This window comes from Trachemys scripta, chromosome 10 (genome assembly GCF_013100865.1).
Source record: "Trachemys scripta elegans isolate TJP31775 chromosome 10, CAS_Tse_1.0, whole genome shotgun sequence".
Taxonomy (NCBI): Eukaryota; Metazoa; Chordata; order Testudines; family Emydidae; genus Trachemys; species Trachemys scripta.
The window spans coordinates 66,973,094-66,994,872 of record NC_048307.1 but is presented as its reverse complement, the minus strand read 5'-3'; the positions used below and the strand labels follow the sequence as shown (position 1 = coordinate 66,994,872).

The following is a 21,779-nucleotide window of genomic DNA, read 5'->3' as shown; positions in this document are numbered from 1 at the left end:
CGAAGCCCCTTTACCTCGGGTGCCAGGGGGCTCCTCTTCTTTTGCGCTTCTTAGGCACTCATAAGGGGGAAAGGTGCCAGGTGGAGCATGGTGCCAGTGATGCGCTCCGCACAGATGCTGAGGTGCTTAGCATGGGGTCCGAGCAGGAGGGCTCTGATGCAGGACGAAGCACAGCCTCCATCAGGAGGGCACTCAAGCGGATATCCCGCTCCTATTGGGTGCTAGGGCAAAAGTTTTTACAGATTCTGCACTTGACCTTTCTATGGGACTCCAAGCACTTCAAACAGCTGTCGTGGGGGTCACTAACAGCATCGGCCTGTTGCATGACGAGCATGGTTTGAAGCCAGGAGAACGGGGCATGCCCCACTCCAGGGCGAAATCCCAGCCGGGACTCTAACTACCAAATAACCTAACACTTAGCCATTAAATTAACTAAGTACCTACACACTATATACAAAGAAGATAAAGAGGTGTAAAAAACTGCTAATGCTCTTGCAATGCTAGAAGAGGTGCTCTGACCATCACGGGTGGTAAGATGGAACTGAGAGGGCGTAGGGTTGGCAGTGCCTGATATACCGGTGCACGAGCGCGGTTCTCAAGGGGGCGCCACAGCTGATCCTACAGATACCGCTAAGGTAAAAATCTCCGACGACTATGCATGTGGGCGCATGGACACCTAGAATGGAATCAACATGAGCAAGCACTCAAATTATAGCTCCTTGCAGGAAAGGACTCAGAGCAACTCACACTTCTAACAGGATGATTTCCACAAGAAAGATAACTTTGATTGCTATGAAATATAACCAAGTTTCACTCATGGGTTTAAAAAGAACTCTGGTATGAGCACAGAGGTTCAAAAGTAAAACAACAACAAGCCATCAGATACTTTCTGATACATTATCTTAAACAGCTGACAGCTCTGTGGAAACAGGAGACATGAGGATGTACAGGAAGGGTATATCAACCGTTAATCAGGTTTAGAGCTCGAACGGCTGACATTTGAACCTACAAACAATTGTAGCTAAGTAAGAACTCAAGGATGCTTTGAGTGGCTAGAATTTCTAAAACTTGCACCAAGTATAGTGGCTAAAGGACTGTAGCTTCAACCTTTTGGCTGTTAACTTTAACCTCGACAGGTTCAGGTGAAGAACTAGATACAGATACAGCTGATCCCTGAAGAATGAGAGAGGCTATGGGCTGAAGATGGATTTTTGAAGCACACTGGAGAACCAAGACCTTCAGATTCAGAAGAGAGCACTTAGAATAATCTTTGCTTGAAACCTCTTGATATATTCCTGGCCATCTTGCTGTAAGTGGGGGGAATCCAATACCTACATCCAGGCCCCCAGATTGTTGAATGAGAGGGCATTCACCCTCCAAACATGGGGTCCCAATACTTGGTACAACAGAGAAAGAATTGTTGATCTCTAATCCCAACAAACAAGTCCACCTGATGAAGAACCCAGTTTTAGAATACTTCCCTTAAGTGTAGATGGCTGAAGTGAACAGGAGAGCCTTTTCTAATTTGTAAATTTTCTAATTTGGATAGACTACAGAAGGACTGGCTCCTGAGTGAGGAACTCGTATCACCACCCTGTATGCTGCATATATGCAACTGAAGCACAATGGTTACATTCTTTCTGAGACAGAACACGGAGAAGGGCGGGGGCGGGATCTCACCAGAAAAAAAGAAGAGATAAACTGCATAAAGCTGTCTACCATAGACAGAATGACTGGGGACTGAAAGGAACCACATCAGTGCTAGGAATCGCTACAGAAGATATAGATGGTAGTGGTTTTGAGTAGGCAGATAGTTCATTCTCACGGTTTCCCTGAGATAAAGTGTTTTTCTTACTGTACAATATTTTACACAAGTATTCATCTGAAGTCTGGCTGTATTTTAAAGAGAGACTTAAATTTAAAAGAAAAAAGTGAGTTAGAGGTAGTTTCACTAACTACAAATGCCCCATAACCCCCATTGCCAATTTTTGTATTTTTACAGAGAGTATTTTGTTCGGTTACAGTTATATTAGGTGTTATTATGGGCAGCACAGATAGTGCTGTGTATAATTAGAAATAATGGAAAATGTCAGGTAATATTTAACAGTTGATAAAAAAGAAGAAATGTGATCCTTTAAGATGAACTTATGACAAAATTCAATTAAAAAGACTTATGAAATGATAATTCCATTTGCTTGGTGTTTCTAATATACGTGTCACACTTTTTACAAGCTACTCTGGGAAAAGTGGAAGTCAAACTCAATGGAGAATATGAATCATTGTAAATTAATATATTACGGTAAATTATGGATGGAAGTCAATATTTAATTCGAGCAGTCAAAAAATAAAAGTTTATGCAAGTTAAATTTTCCCACTCATTAAGTATGTTAAAAATGTTTGTGACTTCTGAAAGTTTTGACATTCTTCACAAAACTCCAGTTAAGTGAGTTGTATTCCTAGCAATTCAAACTTTGATTAATATACTCTTATGAGAGCTCAGAAGTCAAACTGAAAAAATTAACCAAAGTCCTCATCCTGCAACCACTAAACAGGAAAGTTTCTCACTGAAATCAAAGAGAGTTTGGTTTACATAAAGATTTCAGAAATAAAGCCCATAGCATATAGATGTGCTAAGAACTTAAAATGGTGAAGAAAACTGTTATTAGCCTTAAATAATGTTACCCCCTTTTATTTAAAAATCTATCAAATAACTGAAGGCAATGATAAAGATGTTTGCAACATTAAATTCACAAAGAGATGAAAGTCATCTTCAGATATTAGGTTATTTTCTTTTCTTGTTTCAAGCATTTATCAGCTTCTGCTCTCAAGCTTTGACAACAGCATGAAGTAGCTTAAAGGGACCCTGAACACTAATTCCCAATCCTGCAATAAAATGGATGCAATCAAACCCCTGTGGTCTTGTCCCCCAAAGTCAGAGTTCTGTGCAGGTGCAGAGATCTGCCTGTATACCTCTCATTTCATAATCAAGGCCTAAATTTACCTTGATACTTAAATTTTTTGAAAACATAAGTGAAACACTTAAAAAAATCTATTAAATATTTTTAGTAACATTGTTAAAAAGGCTTGTTTAAAAAACATATAACTTAAGCTAACAGTGTCACTTTAAAAAAGTATTTATATTACCATGCCGACCTACTGTATTTAGAAATAAATTGATTCATTTTTAAATCAATCTGTTTTTTGTCTCTAATAAATCTATTAAGTTATTGAGATCAAGGAATTATAATTTTCTTTACTAAGAAAAATTCAGGCAGATTTTTAAAAGAATGTGAACAGAAGTTTTGTTTTTATTATAAATCATACATTAAAAAAAGTGCAGCAAGAAAATCTCAACTCTATTGATAGTCTGTAATGATCGCACAACTAAAGACAGAATGCACTTCATGTGATATATTATGGAAAGAAAAAGTCATTGAGGAAATATGCTAATTATAGCTATTAGTCATGCATGAGGTATCCTTCCACACACTGTACAATAATGAGGCACAAAATAGTATTCAATATAACAAAACTAGGAGAAATACATTTGTGAAACAAAATACTGTAAGGTTCACAGAAACAAAATAATTTGGCATTCACAGTCTAATCAGGGTAGGTAGCAGTTTTCATAGACTTTCAATCAAAGTAAGTTGCAGGGATAGAGCAAGTAGTAAAGAGGTTGCCAATGCACAATTGTGGATTGCAGAAAAATGTTTTGATATTAAATAAATAAATTTATATAAGAAAAGGCTAGATCTCACTTTTATTTTAAGTTAGGACTTTCGTACCAAAATTTCAGTATACCAGATAGTGCCATTAGATGCTTTATTCATATTTCTGCACACACAGTCAAAAAAAATTGTAAAAATGTGAAGCTTTTTATAACAGCAAGATAGAATCTTATTTAATGAGTGAAAGCACAAAACGATATCTTGCCTAGATGTCATTAATGGTAAAATCATGATATATTTTCAGTAATCAAGACAAATATGTTTTTTAAAAGAGAGATGAAAGGACATTATTCTCATTCATTGTTTATGAAAAGTCATATCAGATGATGATATATCAGTATCTAGTTTTAGGAATTTACCGGTGACATTAAAAGAAAAAAATTAACCAAGTGCAAAAATAAGTTACATCTATATGCACAAATGGGCAACCTGAGGATTGAACATAGATATGCTATCTACTTCCTACAGCAATTTTGTAAAACACAAGTTCTGATATAAACTAACAAAGGATATGGGAATACAAACAAGTTATCTTCATTCTGTGGCTGCAAAGAAACTCAGCTATAAAACAAGAAACAACAAAACATTCAGTTTTGAAAATTCTAGTTAAAACACATCAGGTAATAGACTCCTTACTTCTATTTCTGCAGATTCCACACGATTTTCAACAATCTCAATGCACTGCCTCTTGATTGGTGGTTCTTCACTGATCACAGTTTCTTCAGCAATGTCTGTTGCTGGTACTGTTAATACTTCAATAAAAACATATGTATATAGATAAATATGAATACAAGGGCCAGTATTTACATTACATAAAACTAATATGTAAAATTCTACTTCCAAGAGTAAATGGAAAAGGCAGCTTTTCCGACAGAAAAACCACAGCTCAATGAAATACTCATTAAGTTCAAAATGTTATACTACAACTTTTACTGCATCTTCTATTAGAGATTTCAACGTTCTTTTTTAAATTTAGGTTCACAACACAGCAGGGGTGATGATTAGGTATCATCAACCCCATTGTACTCATGGGTTAACAAGTCACAGACGTTAAGTGACCAGTCACAAGGTCACAGATAAAATCTGTGTGGCAGGGCTGGGAACAGAAACTAGATCTCCCTACTCCTAATTCTGTGCTTCAGCTACAAGACTATCTCCTTTTAAATAATTTGTGAAAAATAAAATGGCTTGTATTTTTGAGGTCAATCATTTAGGCAATTTGAAAAAAATCTAGCAGTTCCCTAACGCTGAGAAAATTATGGTCATATTTATACTATATCATTGTGTACATATTTCCTAAATATTCATTTGGTTGGCTATGTGCTCTTCTAAATGTCAGTTCAATTAGTAACTGTATAGATTCATGTTTCGTGATAAATGGCTGTATTTATCTGCCCAGACTGTGGACCAAATCCTGGACCACAGTGCATGGCTTTAAGAAGCCAAGCTCTGCATTGGGAATCCCAAGGGATGATCTGATGATGGGAAACCAAGAAAGCAATCATTTCCATCAGGAGTAGCTGTTACAGGAAATATTTACACAAAACTCCACAGCCATTATTGCAGCATCAGGGCAGCAATAGCTCCCCACAGTAAATGTACTCTTGCTCCAGTGGGTACACTGTGTATTCATGAATCCGCCAGCTCTGCCCCTGCTCCTCTCATAGACCACCCTCAAAAGTCCTGGGTATCCTGGAGTCCAAAGAGGATCCTCATAGAGCAAATCGCCATGGTATGCAAACGCTACTCCTGGCATTGGGTCCTCAAATCTGCATCCCACTTTTTTGCCTGAGTTCCTCTGAAGAAGGGTCCTAACTACTGAAATGCTGTTCTATTGTTGGTGTTCTAGATTTTCTATTTTTGATACTGAGTTTCTAACAACCCGGGTTGATAGAGAGAAGTCAGACAACCATCATCTTTCCCTTCAACATCTTATCTCTCCTCCTTATACCTTAGAAATTTTTCTTCCTCCCCCACTCTTTTCTTAATATATTTACATACTCAAATCTCACTGGTTAAATTAATTTCTTAAATTTTATTTTCCCCCCATAGTCTATTTTTGATCCATTTTAGTCAACTTGCACATCCACAGAAAAATGCAATTCAAATGGCATCTCACTCAACCGCAGCAGACCTAGAGAAATAATTCACTGCATACAGCAAATGTCAATTCTATCTGCTGTACACAGACACAGATCATGTAAAAAGTCCCACATTTTCCTGAACTATCAATATTTTAAACTAAAATTATTCTTGAAGTTCACATTGAGCATCTTGTTTCCACTCACCTTGCTGTCCATCTGGCATGGTCACAATGATTGGCTGACCTATTCCACTGGTTGGAATTGAATGGAGATTACTAAGCTGAATGCCATCTGTAACTATAGTAATAACTTGTTGACCTCCAGAACTGACAACTTGCTGAATTGCACCATCCACAGATTCTGCAGTCACGACTTCTTCTGTTGCTACAACTGTTGATAAAGTGTAAAGAAGGTCAGGATATTTATAATTTACAAATTGGGACTCAGAATTTAGTAACAATTAGAAGCCTTTTACATGCCACTTCAAATTCAAAGTTTCTTCTGCAGCTATAAATCTAATGCATTATTAACATATAAACTATGCTTATATGATCTAATCCAAAGTTTACTGAAGTCAATGGTAATCTTTCATCAGTGCAAGAAACGTGAAGTTTCAAAAATATATGTACTGGTACAAATTCTGCTCTGACTGCAATCAATGGGATTGAACAAGGCAGAATTCAGCCCAAAAGAATATAATCTGATTTTAGCTAGCATTTTTCATACTTTGTAAAATATTTTTGGGATATCTTAAGTACTGAGTTAGGTATTAGTATTGCAGTAAGAGTGAGATAATTTATTTGAACAGCCCAATAGCTGTTGTGTTGTCTGCAGACAGCTTTGTACATTAGAACTCTGAGAAAATTAGTAATGAAACAAATGTTTTGTTCAGAGTCTGCTGAAAAGTGCCTTGAGATTTTTAAAAGGTCAATCTGAATTTTTTTTAATTCACTAATTCTTTAAAAAACGAAGGGTGGCATGGTATGGTATTGCCACCCTTACTTCTGCGCTGCTGCAGGTGGGGCGCTACCTGGAGAGCTGGGCGCCCAGCCAATAGCTGCCACTCTCCAGCCGTCCAGCTCTGAAGGCAGTGCAGAAGTAAGGGTGACAATACCCTGACCCCCCCCCCCAAAAATACCCTTGTGCCCCCCCCCCCACTCCCTTTTGGGTCAGGACCCCCAATTTGAGAAACGTCGGTCTCCACCGTGAAATCTGCGTAGTATAGGGTAAAAGCACACAAAAGATCAGATTTCATGGTCCGTGACACGTTTTTCATGGCTGTGAATTTGGTAGGGCCCTAACTATACGTTGTCAAATTCCTGTCACATGTATAAAGTAAAGAAACTGGAAAAAATATTTTGTTCTTTAATATTTTCAGTTATAGTAATCTCAGGGTGACTTGTAACAAAAGTTTTGGATAGAAATGTGGGTCTAGATCCTCATGTGGTATAAATTCATGTAGATCCAATGAAGTCAGTGGAGCTATGTCATTTTACACCAGTTGAGAATCTGGCCCATGACCTACAAGTTATGATATCTTCTTCCTAGGCAGTAATAGGTAAAGAGATCTCTGTAGGATCTTAAAGTTGTATTGTATGGGTGTTCCACACACAGAAAGCCAAACGATACCTAAATGGTCTTGGTAGAGGGTATATCAAGCAGGGCTAAGTGAACAGTATTGGGTAATCTTGTCTGTTTTCCACAGAAATAAAAACTTGAAAGTCAAATAAAATATTTACTCTGGGAAAGTAATATGAAGCAAGTGAACTTTAAAAAGGTAAATTAAATGTTTTAATTTACCTTGACAAGATCAAAAATAATAAAAACAAACCTTTGCATTTCAAACCCATGATTCCAGAATGTATATACGCACTGACACACTCAAATTCTTCTATATTACATTTATGAATCAAGCTAAAAACCAGCAAAGATATTATTCAGAGCATTGATAAACTATGTGTTATCCATCTCAGGTTGTTTTTATTTGCCTTTAAATTATAGGCCCTGTCACAGTGTCCCTTATTTTTGAAAATGTCAGGAGGAAAAACCCTATCAAAAAAATAAAAAAAAAAATCACTAAGGCACAAAGAGCAATGTAAGCACTAGACAATCAAACATTTTCAAGCACATTAAACCTATGTTTATGTTCAGCCTATGTTATGTTAAAATCAGAGGCTTTGATTTAAACAGTAGACACTAGAAGGCTTTCTATCAGAGTAAAATTTAAAACTATAGCCTATGTCATCTCAGAAATGTCAGAGATCAGATAGATACAAGTAAGAAGCTTTCATCTTTGCAATTAATGACAGCACAATTTAAAATGACTGTGCCATTCAAATAATGATTGCAATCATTGCCTTCTGAAGTGCTGTCCATAGAGATCCCTAGTCTAAGGAATTACTAATAAAAACACTCTTCAGGAAGTGTTTATGCAAGAAAGCAAAGTAGTATTAACAATATTAAACAATGAGGATATGCAAGGAAATAATTTAAAATAAACCAAGTTTATTTTAAAGAAACGTATAACTTTAAAAATAAAAACACATTCTACCATAAACTTACTGCTCAATAATAGCCAAAAATGATGACTCTACTGCCACACAGTCTCTGTTGGGGCTGCAAAGTGAAAATGTCTGTTACTCCAGCAAACTGCTCTGACCTTTCAAGGAGCTGGGACTAAAGTTAAAGCTTGTGTTTTTGGATGTAAACATCACTGGGGAGCCTGCAGCAGGGATTCCCCATTCCCTAATAAGGGGTATTATTTTCCAAGTTGTTATTCTATTTAAAGAGGAAAAAACCCAGCCCTTCCCTTGCTCTCCATGTATGTACATATTTATAATGGACAAGTCACCATACTACCTTAAACACTAGCAGGTACATTAGTGTCAAGGGAAACAGCAGTTTCATTATCCTCAGAGATGCAGAAGTAATCAAAAGGTAGGATTTCTTTTTGAAGTGCAGGTTAGCAATCCTGTGCACACACTTGGATTCAACCTCAGACATAAACAGACCTATAGTTGCACTCCAAGTATTCATTTGGAACCATGTGCTTCTCTGATGTTTTTCCCTCCAGGCAGAGCACTCCATGCTCCAGCACACAATTGGAAGCAAGACCCCTCTGCACATGGGGTATTCACTGGAATAGCAATTAAAATAAACAACACTAGACAGATTCAGTGAGAAGCATTTTTCTCTCTGCTGCTTTGTAAAATAGATTATTTTTAATTGCTAAACTATACATGGCTAGCAGGAAGGGACTGGGGGAAGGCCAACCTGGAAAAGAGGGAAAGCAGTGAAAGGTTTGAAATCCACACACAAGATATGCACCAAACTTAACTCTTCCTCCTTATCTATTCACAGCTGTATATTTTCGAAGCTACAGCGAAGATAAGAGCCAAAAATGAATGCCCAACTCTAAAGGTTTGCTAAATTATTTTACATATAATTATGACTCTCTTGCTAATTTTACTAAGGACACAAAAAGTGTAGCCTTTTGCTTGAATATACTGGTGTTGATACACAGGTAATTAATGACTTCTTTTTCCTGCTATACATTTTAAAACCATTAGAGACTTCAGGTTGGTTTATTTATAAAGCCTATTTTTTTCCAGGGCTTTGCACCTTTAATGGATTTCTGACATTTGGCTTGGATTCTACTGCATCACAGTGAAGGTGGGCCTATGAAAGCTCTCAGACAGTTATCAAAGAACATCTACCACTGAATCCTAAATACACTGCTAATCTTGTAGATCTTCTCCAGCATTTAAACTCTGAAGTATTCTAAGAATGTAGTCTGATTTATTTGAAAGAGAGAGATTACCCAGGTCAAATCTCTCCCCCTAGTTACTTCTTTCAAAGTGTCAGACTACCAACTTTTGTTGGATGGGGTTGGGTTGCCTGATGGATCCATTTGGTGAAATACGCTCTGCCGACGCAACAAACAGTTGGGAGGATTTCCTGAACGGCCTGGTCCTGTCGAAGTAAAAGGCCAGTGCCCTACGTACGTCTAACGTGTGAAGGTGGCGTTCCTCGTTGGAGGAATGGGGCTTAGGACAGAGTACCGGTAGGAAAATGTCCTAATCCATTTGGAAAGCAGAGACCACCTTGGGGAGAAACGCAGGGTGTGGGCGAAGCTGGACCTTATCCTTATGGAAGACCATATACGGGGGTTCCGAGGTCAAGGCTCTAAGCTCCGAGACCCGACGGGCTGAGGTGATAGCCACCAGGAATGCCACCTTCCAGCATAGGTGGGCCCAGGAACACGGGGCCAAGGGCTCAAAGGGAGGGCCCATGAGGCGAGATAGCACTAGGATTAGATCCCATTGCGGGACCGGGGCCCTGGCGTACGGGAATGTACGGTCGAGTACTCTTAAAAAACGGGAGGTCATCTCATGGGAAAAAACAGAGTGACCTTGCACCAGAGGATGAAAGGCTGAAATGGCCGCTAAATGTACCCTGACCGAGGTCGGAGCTAGGCCTTGGGTCCTAAGGGACAGGAGGTAATCTAGAATAAGCTGGAGGGGTGCGGATGACGGGGAGGCACCCCGCTTCCCCGCCCACCTAGAGAACATAAACCATTGGCTAAGTAGGTCGACCGTGTAGACGGCTTTCTGCTCTCTAGCAGAATCCTTCTGACCTCCTCCGAACACCTTCCCTCCTCTTCGTTCAACCATGGAGCAACCACGCTGTCAAGTGAAGCGCGGCCAGGTTGGGGTGAAGAAGGTATCCCTTCTCATGGGAGAGGAGATACAGTGCTCCTATGGAGTGTATGCGCTGAACCGGCACTAACGTGGATTTGTCCTTGTTCACCACTAGGCCTAGACTCTCGCAAGTGGCCAGCAGGAATTTCAGCTGGGCCTGCACCTGGGACTGAGACTTGCCCTTGAGCACCCAGTTGTCCAGGTAGGGGAAAATTTGCAGCCCATTCGTCCGGAGGTGGGCTGCCACTATCGCCATGAATTGGTAAAAACCTTGGGGGCTGTGGAGAGGCCAAAGGGAAGGACTGTAAACTGGTAGTGATCCCGCCCCACCAGGAAGCGGAGGAAGCGCCTGTGACCCTTGAAAATATGTATGTGGAAATACGCATCCTGGAGGTCCAGGGCTGCGAACCAATTCCCTGGGTCTAGGGATGGAATAATAGAGGCCAGGGAAACCATACGGAACTTGTAATGAACCATAAACTGGTTGAGGTTCCGCAGGTCGAGAGTGGGCCTGAGCCCACCTTTTGCCTTCGGGATCAGGAAATACCGGGAGTAAAAACCTCTGCCCTGAAATTCCCGAGATACCTTCTCCACTGCACCTAGGGTGAGGAGGCGCGTCATCTCCTGGTCTAGGAGGACTACGTGCTCCGGATCCCCGGGGACCTCCGGGGGCAGGGAGTGGTGGAGGGGGGGCAAAGCGAACTGCAATATGTAGCCCTTGGAAATGGTGCTGGGGACCCACTGGTCCAACGTTATACAGGACCATTGCACTCGGAAGGCAGATAAACGGTTGCAGAACAGCAACTTTATTAACTGGGGGGTTTCCCTGGCAACAGACAGTGTGGCCCCCCTCAAAGAGTCAAAAGCGCCTCTTCCCCTGCCTCTTGCCCTTGGCGGCCCAGGCCTCTTAGGCAGGGGCTCATATCTGCCTCTAGCCGGAGGAACCAAGGTCTGTGGCCTGGGTTTGTCCTTAGCTGGTTGGACATATAGGCCCAGAGTTTGCAGGGTGGCGCGGGAGTCCTTCATCCCGTGCAGACGGGTGTCTGTCTGATCTGCAAACAGGGCCTTCCTGTTGAAAGGCAAGTCCTGCATGAAGGACTGGGACTCCGCAGACAGCCCTGACAGCGAGAGCCATGATGCCCTGCGCATGGCAACAGCCGAGGCCATCAAACGGGCTGCTGTAACTGCCATGTCCAAAGCCGCTTGGAGGGACGCTTTCGCCGCCGTGCCTTCGTCAACCAAAGCCCTGAACTCCTTCTTGTCCTTTGCCTAAAAAAAAGAGGTTTGAACTTTGGCAGAGACCCCCACAAGTTAAAATCATACCAGCTCAGGAGGGCGTGGTGATTTGCCATCCCGAGTTGGAAGCTCGCCGATGAATAAACCTTCCTGCCGAAGATATCCAGTCTCCTGGCGTCTTTATCCTTGGGGGTGGGCGGGGGTTGGCCAGGCCTCTCTCGGTGGTTTACAGACTCCATTACCAGAGAGTTGGGTGCGGGGTGAGAGTACAAATATTCGTGCCCCTTTGCTGGCACAAAGTTACTTTCTCTCCGCCTTTTTAGAAATAGGCGCCAAGGACGCCAGTGTTTGCCAAAGCAAAGTCGAGATATTAGCCACCCCCTGGTGGAGAGGAAGGGCCACACGGCCCGGTGCCGAGGAGGACAACACGTTCAACAAAGCGTCCAATGGCTCCTCCATCTCCTCAGCCTGGAGCTGGAGATTTGAGGCGACCCGCCTAAGGAGTTCCTGGTGCGCCTTAAAATCTTCCCGTAACCCGGGTGGTGACACCGCAATGGATTCCTCCGGTGCCGTTGCTGGGACCGGATCTGCCCCCAGGGCATCAGGCGGTACTGGTGGTTCAACCCTCAAGTCCAAGCCCGGGTGCGGTGTCGCTGTCTTGGTGCCGGTTGACTTTTCCCGGTGCCGAGGTGGGGACGTCAAATGTATCTGTGATGCCCCAGCCAACGAACGGGGTCTCTCCGGTGCTGGTAGTTGGGGCCAAGGTGCCCACTGACACCACTACCCTTGCCAGGGTGCCCCTTGCCAGTGCCCCACCTGGGGACCTAGCGGAGCCGCTTGATCGTGCAGGACGGTGCGGCCCGGGGATGGGTGGCTGGGTGCCGAAGCCAAAGTCGCTGAAGAGCACACGGTGCCGTACGAGCGACGGGAGCATCCATGGCCGTGTCGCTGCCAGCCTCGAGATTTAGATCTCGATGAAGACGACCTGTACCCGTCAGAAGTACTGCTTCCAGATTCCCCCCCGGTGACCATGGCTATGACGCCTCGGTGACGGCTGAGGGGTGCTTCGCGAACAACACCTGTCGGAGCGAGCACTCGAATCTGAGAGTCGGTGCCGACAGCGTCGAGACCTGCTCCTATAACTCCAGTAGGAAGAGGAGCGTCGACGCCTCTTGTCTTGGTGCCTGCAACCCCTCAAAGGTAGTGGAGGGCCCTCGGGACTCCCTCCCAGGCAAATCGGCCAACGGAGTGGAAGTCTGACGCGAACTATGAGATGGCCTCACGGGTAGGGACCTCATCCTCGGAGCGGGGGCTATCCGGACTGGGGAGGGTTAATGAGCTCCCAGCGGCAGCTTCCCTCGGGAGCGAGGGCCCATCTCGGGCGGCGCGCCCAGCATCGGAAGGGCGAGGATGTCACGCGCTTCCTGTGCTGCCTTCAGAGTTGACTGTATTCTCACCGCAGGAGAGGCATGCGCGGACGGGACCGGACTACTCCGCTCAGCGTGAGTCGGAGGTCTGGGTCCCGAGGGGGATCGTGGGCTGCCCAACTTGGGTGTGGCCTCACCCCTGTCCTCTCGGCGCTGCTGAGTCTTCCCTTGCTTCTTAGCGGGGGAGCGGTGCCGACTGGTTGATGGGGCGTCACTCCACACTGACGATGTGCCCGGCACCGGGGCCAATGCCAACTCCATTAGTAGAGCCCGGAGACGGATATCCCTTTCACGTTTCGTTCTTGGTTTGAACGATATGCAAATTTTACAACGGTCACTTACGTGAGTCTCGCCCAGACATCGAAGGCACTGAGAGTGTGGGTCGCTTCTGGGCATAGAACTGCGACAGGAGTCGCACGACTTGAAGCCTGGGGCATAGGGCATGCCCCGAGCCAGGCAACTAACTAGAGAATCAGACTACTAAGAAGAGTTGTACTACTAAGCCTAGAAGCGCTACAGCAGAGCTGGAGCACAAAGTTCCGACTACCTTCACTGGCGGCAAGAAGGAACTGAGGGTGGGGGGAGTGCACAGCTCCCCTTATAGCGCGATATAGAGGCGCCACTCCAGGGCTCACAGTGGTGCTCCCCCACTATGGGTACTGCTAAGGGAAAAATTTCCGGCACCGGTGCACGTGACAAGCACGCACACCTACTGTGGAATACACAGGAGCAATCACTTGAAGAATAATAATTTTTTTCTATATGATATATAAATATCTGCTGCCATCTTCACAAGGTCTAATAATCATAGTCTTTGAAGTCACTTCGGTTGCACCAGATTCATGACTGCCCTCTCTTTCCTAACTTTCTGCATCATAAATGGACAGAAGTAGGAATGGGGGGAAGGCAGCAGACTGGGAAAGCATATTCATGGCAATAGGGTTGGCAATTTCCTGGGAAAATCTAGTTGAGGACAGGATGCTGGTAAATACCAGCTTAAACTTGATTTAAACCAGGACACTGGGAAAAATAACTGCATCAGTGTCCAGCAAACATAGAACAAATCTTTTCAAACTTCAGATACATCCATTCAAGACTGAGGAATAGGCTCAGTCTACTCACTACATCAAAGTTGGTCTTCTGCTACAGAATGCTGCACAGCCAAATTAACTTGGATTGGTAGTCTGCAACTCTGCATGCTTCTGATCGCTTAATGCTTCAAGCCTACAACTCTGCATTATTGTCATTTTCATATAATCAAATGTTTTCAACTATAATATTGAAAACTGAAATATGAGTCATGACACACACAACTTACTCGAGAAAATACCAAACCAAAATGTATACAGACATTCCAATGTTCGTATTATAATTACAAGTATTACATCCACTGCAGTTTTACTTTTTATTTGTACAACCTTAAATTAATCTATGAATCTACTGCCTTATGTAGCCACAATTTGAATATGTAACTAAAACTAAGTGTAATGTGGCATGTATTAACGAAACAGTTTTTAAAAATAGAAAATGCCTTAAACTGGGATGAAGTAGTTTATCCCAGAGTGCTAAAAACCATGATTTTACCTGGTAAAAAACCACCTCTGGACAATATCAGGCCATCCCAAGCCTCGTTAAGAGTTCCCGAAATAGAGAAGGCGCTGGCTACGCCCCTCTGTAATTTTTTTTTTTTTAAGGGAATAAAAGATGTAGGCTGTTGTATGTTCAGAGTAATTAGGGCTAATGACACTTTATACTATCTTGGCAGTCAACTGATTCTCTGTCCTCCCACAGCCTTGCAGAGTGAAATATGCTACAGATGGCTGCAGATACTAGCTGAAGATTCATGTTGCTCCTTTTCAGTGCAGCAGGAATGTGTGCCCAGAAGAGCGTTCCCCAGTCCTATCCCCACTGGCAGGATTCTTAGAACAGTGAATACATTTTCCAGCATCCTTGGTCACACTAGTAGTGCTATCCAGGCAGGATTTAGCTCTACATAAATGTGTTACATTTGCAGGCAGGATGCTTCGGTGTTTTGGGAGAGGACCCACATGTCATTTTATGGGCTGCACTCAAGTTAGTTAACAATTTAATCCAATATATTTAAGATTATTTAGTGGTCTTCACATAAGTGTGTTTTGTTTGAATGTTGTATTTTATGGCCATCTTTTCCTAGTTTAAAAAAAATATGAACTTAAACAAAATACAACAAGGAATCTGGTGGCACCATGAATCTGAAGAAGTGGGTTTTTTACCCATGAAAGCTTATGCCCAAATAAATCTGTTAGTCTTTAAGGTGCCACCGGACTCCTCGTTGTTTTTGTGAATACAGACTAACACGGCTACCCCTCTGATACTTTAAACAAAATGTCTAGTGTTCAGATATTAAAAGTTTTTCTCCCAACTAGTAATACTGCAGGTCAGAAACCAGTTTTTGATCTGACTATAGGCTCCTGAATGATGTTACATTTCACGAAAATGAGTGCTGCCTCCAGGAGATTCAGAAATACCAACTGTAAATAAAAAAAAGTCTTACTCTGAAATAGTTACGTCTTATATGTGGTAAGTATTTTACACGATATGATCCTCATACATTGCTGATTTGAACAAAATGGGTATTAATTTATTTCAGTATTTTTAAAATGAATTTCAATCCATTTTCAGACAAATTGTACTGCCGAAAGCTTTATCTCCACATTCTTTGTGTTAGTTTACTCAATGCAAATAAATTACTTTGCTTTCTAACCTGGTGTTTCCGAAGAGTTGGACAGAGGAGCAGATGCTTCTGCTAAAGCTGCTAATGTAGCTAATACTGATGTTGATGAATTTCCGAATTGTACAGCAGATACTCCCGTCTCGTCTAGAAGGAGAAAAAATAAAGTCAGTTCACAAACTTGTATTAGAATGTCACACAAGTCCCTATTTTTTTTTTTACAGTGAAGACATATATTGGTCTTGTTATAAACCAAAAGTGCTATTCTGAAGACAAGTTTTTTAGGCTAATGCAGTTTCTGATGCGTTACCTCAATTTACATTATTATTCTAAGTACTTGTATATTTATAATATACAAAAGACAACAAAGAGGAATAAGGCACCTGCTGCAATCTTACCATCACTGTTCTTAATAGCCTTTGCATAAAATGGCAATAGCGATCCTAAATGCATGTAAATAGCTGTTGCATTTGAAATATTTGCAGAAGATACCAGACCTGTTAGGTTCACCACCCCTCCAGGTCCAATGATAAACTGTGGTGTAGCTGCATGTATTGTCACAGTGTCAGGACTCTCTGGATTTGTATTGATTTGGTTCTGCATTGCAATCTAGGAGTCAAAAGACAACAGTACTATTCAGTCTGCAAATAAACATTAAAAACAAACAGAGTATACTTCTATAAAAATGTTTTTTTAAATGACAGCTTCCTCCACAGGAGAAGGTATATAAGACTAGAACAAAATGTAAATCTACAGTCAACCCGCACCCAAGTAATAATCTAGGAGCTATTTCAGGTAGATTGGAAAGACCAAGGACCGATGAGGACTCACACCAAATTATGTAAATTGTGACCAAGAGGCTGCAACTTTAGACTTTATCTTATTTGCTTCATAAAGGCAACATAATCTGAGTGAAGTAAAACAGTAGACTGCCACCAACACCTGTTTCCCTAGCATTTCAATACTGAATACTCAATACCCTCACTTATTCTAGGCCAAAGCGGCCCACTTAACCATGAAGCTTATATAAAACTACATAATCTCAGCGTCTAAAAAGGTCTGAAGCTACCATGCAAGCGACAGAACCGGTAAGCAAAAAAGCCTGGCTGTGTGAAACTGGGCATTCCAATGGATCCCATCCTCACTAGTATAGAAAGTTGGACTGGTGCCTAGTCAACAAAAAGAGGGCATCGCCTCCCTCTCCCATCCCCACCAACTAATTTAGCCCCCCATGTGAAGCTAATCTACCACTGAAGCCAGGACATATTGCCAGAGATGCCAGTAGCTTAAAGTTTAGTTGCCATACCCCATCTGCAAACTATCCCAGCTATTCTGTAAGTCGGAATGAGCAAGTTAAGACGACGAAAGGCCCTCACTTCAATTGGCAGGGGCTAAAAAAATTCTTCAACCAATTTTTACACAAAATATGTATTAGTATCATCTCACTTCTATGCTATGGACCGAAGAGGAGAAAATCTATGTTCATCACCATGCAACCTCCAACAACTACTAAATTAACAATTTAGCTGATCAGCATCTTTCTGTAAGTTTCATCTGCATCATAAATCAAAACATTACCTGTAATATTTCTGCTACATCTTCATTCCCATTGTCTATTGCAATATCTAATGCAGTTTTGCAAAATTTACTTTGCGTGTGGACATCTGCTCCATATTTTATTAAGAGCTCCACCACCTCCTGGTGATTGTGTTCTGTAGCCCAGTGAAGAGCAGTCATCTTTAGCATGTCCTTTGCATTAACATCAGCACCATGCTGCAAACAAAAACATTACATAAATCAAATAAGCACAGACTGTTTGAACTGCAAAATGCTGCAAATGTAATCATATCCAAGATGATGAAAGTACTCTCTTTCACTTGCTTGCTGTAAGGAACTTCCTGCTGTCTGATAATTACTATTTCATTAAATGTACTTTATAGTAATTACCACACACATTAACACAAAGGATTAAATAATTCCTAGGACCACAGGTGTAGGTTTTAGAAGATTTTTATTTATATAGTACTGCATTATGAAGAAGTCTTATTTTTGAGTGCCAATAAACAATTTGCCTGAAAGCACACTGATTGTAACAAATATTTAAAAATAAAATACAAAACTGAATGGGAAAAAGAATGTACCACCTGTAACCTTTAGTACAGATGTTAAATTTTTTAAAAGCCCTTAAAATTATTTAAAAAGTCATTTTCAGCCAATTGAGGGATTAAAGAAAGTTACACCTATGCAGATTTATGATTAACTAGTCTTCTAGATTCAGTTTCAAATGGCAGATAACATAAAAAGAAGTTTCTACCTTAAGTAAGACTTCTACTATGTTTGCATGGCCTTCAGATGCTGCCATATGTAATGGAGTTCTGTCCACTTTTGTTCTCGCATCCCGACTTACACCAGCTCGAAGTAACACTTCTGTTGTTGAATAGTGCCCATACTGTGCTGCTAGATGAAGTGGTGATGTTCCCAACTGTAATGTGGTATAAAAGTGGACTATTAACAAACAAACAAACCAAACAAACAGCATGAAGTACTCACTTCCAACCCTCTCATTTTGTCTCTTCTATCCTGGAGGTACAGAACCCAGGCATCTGGCAACCAATTCTAACTCTATTTCTCTTAATAATCCTATCTTTTTCCCTTTTAAATTTCATGGAAAGAAGGAGTGGCAGATTGAAAGAACGAAATATAAAAAGAAAGATTTCCAAGTTGAGATTTTCTGCTAACAAGTTCCCATCATCCAGAGAAGAGACCACTGTCTATGGCTTGCCTCTTCAAGGTCGCATACATGTTCCAACTCTACCAACTTCCAGCTTAGGTGTTTGTCATTGAGCCTACTTTTGCTGATCATCAGCAATTAGAATAAAGGTATTAATTGGGCCCTCTTCCTAAACTAACACATGGTCACATAATCAAGATGAGCTTTCGTTCTGAATGATGTACACATTTTATTATATTTTCCAAAGTTCAGTTGGGCTGCCATTAAAAGATTAACTCATTCAGAGTTCACTATCATCAATTACTTACCCAATTACTTGCCCAGTGCCCAAAATAGTCCCGGGTACCTAATTCCTAGGTCAGACAATACAATTAACTACCCAGCTTCAATTTGCAATGCCATAGTCCAGTGTCCAACCTCACATTCAATACGGAAATATATATAAACCTCAATGTAGGTTTATATGATTGTATAGATTTCTGATAATTTAGTTACACTTTTCCAGGGAAGATATCACAGAGAAACAAAAATAATGTAAAAACATTTCAAACAAATGAAAATTTTTTATTACCCAGTCTGTGGTAAAAGGTGCTCCATTTGCCATCAAAATGCGAACTTCATCATCTTGACCTGCTCGTGCAGCTTCTAAAAGCTTCTTTCCCAAATCTACCAAGGACATCTTGTGAAATAATGTACGGGGAAAATGATGAAGAGTTTAACGTTAAATTGACACCACTTCTTAAGTGTACAAATGCTACCAGAGTTTTTAAAAAATACCATTTTTCGTCTCCATAATTTTTTTTTTGGGGGGGGGGGGGGGGGGCAAGACTTTTAAAAATTAGATTATGCTTTAGGCATTATAACAAGTTTCCTCACCTGCTTAATACACAGCCAATCTGTTCACGCAACTTTTTTTGGACATTCAAATAGAGTTGAAGTTGGGTGAAGAGTTTAATACTTAATATTCCTTCTTGCATTATTATCCACAGCTGTGGAAGGTTTTTCTTTTTTAAAAGTTACTCCAGCCTCAAATTAGACTGAACTGGCTATATATTCTCTAAATAAACAATGATGTATACTCTCTTACTTGGTATTGATTGCAACCTAGGGCAACATTGGTACCAAGGGGATCAAATGGGACCAAAGATTTCTGGCTACTTATGTCCCCTGTTCATATTTCCCACTGGCACTGCATACATTTAGAAAAGCTATTTACTTTGATTAATTAAGGATCTGCCATGCTAAAAATATACTATGATAGACAGGAAGCACAATGCTTTTGATAACTTTTCTACGGAATTCCCTCTAGTGGACTATTACTGTATGGTGACATTAATATGTCAAAAAAGTTGATTTGCTCTGCCAAGAAAGGGAAGACAAGGAATTTGGGGGCAGTTGGGGCTTCACCTTGTAAATACATCAAAGCCAGATCAATTGTCAAAATTAAAAAAACAAAAAAGTACAACTTGCAAGGGAAATCCATAGCCAGGCACTGAAAACAGTGGACATGCTCACTATAAGTGACTCAAAATGACTGAACTGAAATACAAAATAAAAACCAAAAATCCAGAATTCATCATTTCAGAAAAATAGCTAAGTATGAAAGAGAGTTCCCATCTAATTTGGCAAATGCTCATATAAACACACACAAAACCCCATACTTTCTAAAATGTATGAAATTCGTATTCAATATATCTAGTTGCTTCACCACTTTCAAATACACATGCTAACTTATCTGGACATTCTCTTTCAAGCTGGAAAGGGTTTGTTTGTTTGGCAACAGACTTAATTACTGGAACATTTCTTCAGAGGAGTATTTAAACATTTTTCTATTATCTGTATTAATATATTTTCCATATGAAGATGATCTATTAAGAAGTATTTTTGAAGTAGAAATATGTGAATAGTATTTGATTTTTTAGTGTATACAATTTTTGGCGAGGTCAATAGATAGTACTGATATCAATTTTATAGTGCTTGTTCAGCATATTATTTTATTGTAAATATGCAGAATTGGTAGAAATAGTAATTTTAGGACTTATGGATAAAATTATATTTTCCATTTTAGACATTCTGTTTTTAATAGTATATATGGCTATATTTCTATGCATGTTTTAGGAGCCTCAATAAGGTTGTGGACTTCACAAGGCAAGTAATATATAGATAGATTATGGGGGGCGGGGGGAGGGAAAGTGTAAACCTATATGGCAAAACATCCCTAAACATATGTTTTATCTACACGAACTCCCCGGAACAACATCTTAGCAAAACCACTGACTCTGACCTTCGACCCATATTAAAAATTAAATAATTAGAATGTCCAGAATTTAAAACACAGTTTAAACTACCAGCCAAAACATATAATGAACTTTTCATTTTTTTATCTATGCTTTAATCTGCAAAGATACTAAGAACGAGAATGGGTTTTACTAATTTACTTTCCAGTCATGCACGACAAAGGGGTCAGACTGTATTATATTAGTCGTAGTTTATGAGAAGCGTGATGTATGTTTCTTGATGGAGTAATTTACCAATACTCATAGTTACAGGTCTAGCTACTCCTTTTTTCTGGTCTCTTCGAGGGCACTTCGTCATGCCTTTATCTGTCCTGGGGTGGAATTCCACAATTCTTCCACACTTAAATCAGGGCCTGGGCTACAGTACCCTGCATGTTAACTGTTCTCACCCTGCAGGTCCAACTGAGTTTGGACACCTGAGGTTCTTCCCTTTGGAAGTCCATGACTAGTGATGCCCAGTGCAGACAGACTTCTTAAAAACAAAGTATTATTTATTCATGAATAGGAACACAGCTTTTAGAGTGAAGGGCACATCATTGCCTGATGGTAACTTAGGCAGGCCTTAACTTCTTCAGACACTCAGTCTAATGGGAGCCTGCGTCAGCCTGGTTGCTCTGAACAACTGCCCCTTCACACCTTCGCCCAAGAGACCCTTATTAAATCTTCCATAGTTCTTTTGATCTTCTGTGTTCCCAGCATTTTCCTGTCCTGAAACTGCCTCTTAACTCTCAAATGTTTGCTCACAAGTGGCTTATCTTGAGCCATTCTTTCCTTTCCTGCTTGCTTTCCCCTACAGTCCCCTATTAAACAAAATCAATATATTCATACAGTAAAAATCCCAAGAACCAGGTCAATATACAGTA

The 21,779-nt window shown here is 40.9% G+C and overlaps 1 protein-coding gene across 1 annotated transcript in view; it reads right to left on the bottom strand.

Annotated features, from left to right (window-relative positions):
* Window positions 1–20,569, bottom strand: part of GABPB1 (GA binding protein transcription factor subunit beta 1) — a 31,925-nt gene extending 11,356 nt beyond the window's left edge. The window contains exons 1-8 of the mRNA XM_034784292.1: window positions 19,496–20,569; window positions 19,191–19,298; window positions 18,203–18,370; window positions 17,467–17,661; window positions 16,386–16,497; window positions 15,922–16,035; window positions 6,020–6,205; window positions 4,368–4,483 (exon numbers count right to left, since the gene is read on the bottom strand). Coding sequence (XP_034640183.1) covers window positions 4,368–4,483; window positions 6,020–6,205; window positions 15,922–16,035; window positions 16,386–16,497; window positions 17,467–17,661; window positions 18,203–18,370; window positions 19,191–19,298 — 999 coding nt within the window. The 5' untranslated portion in view covers window positions 19,496–20,569. The remainder of the gene's footprint in view (window positions 1–4,367; window positions 4,484–6,019; window positions 6,206–15,921; window positions 16,036–16,385; window positions 16,498–17,466; window positions 17,662–18,202; window positions 18,371–19,190; window positions 19,299–19,495) is intronic.
* Between the last annotated feature and the right edge of the window lie 1,210 nt (window positions 20,570–21,779).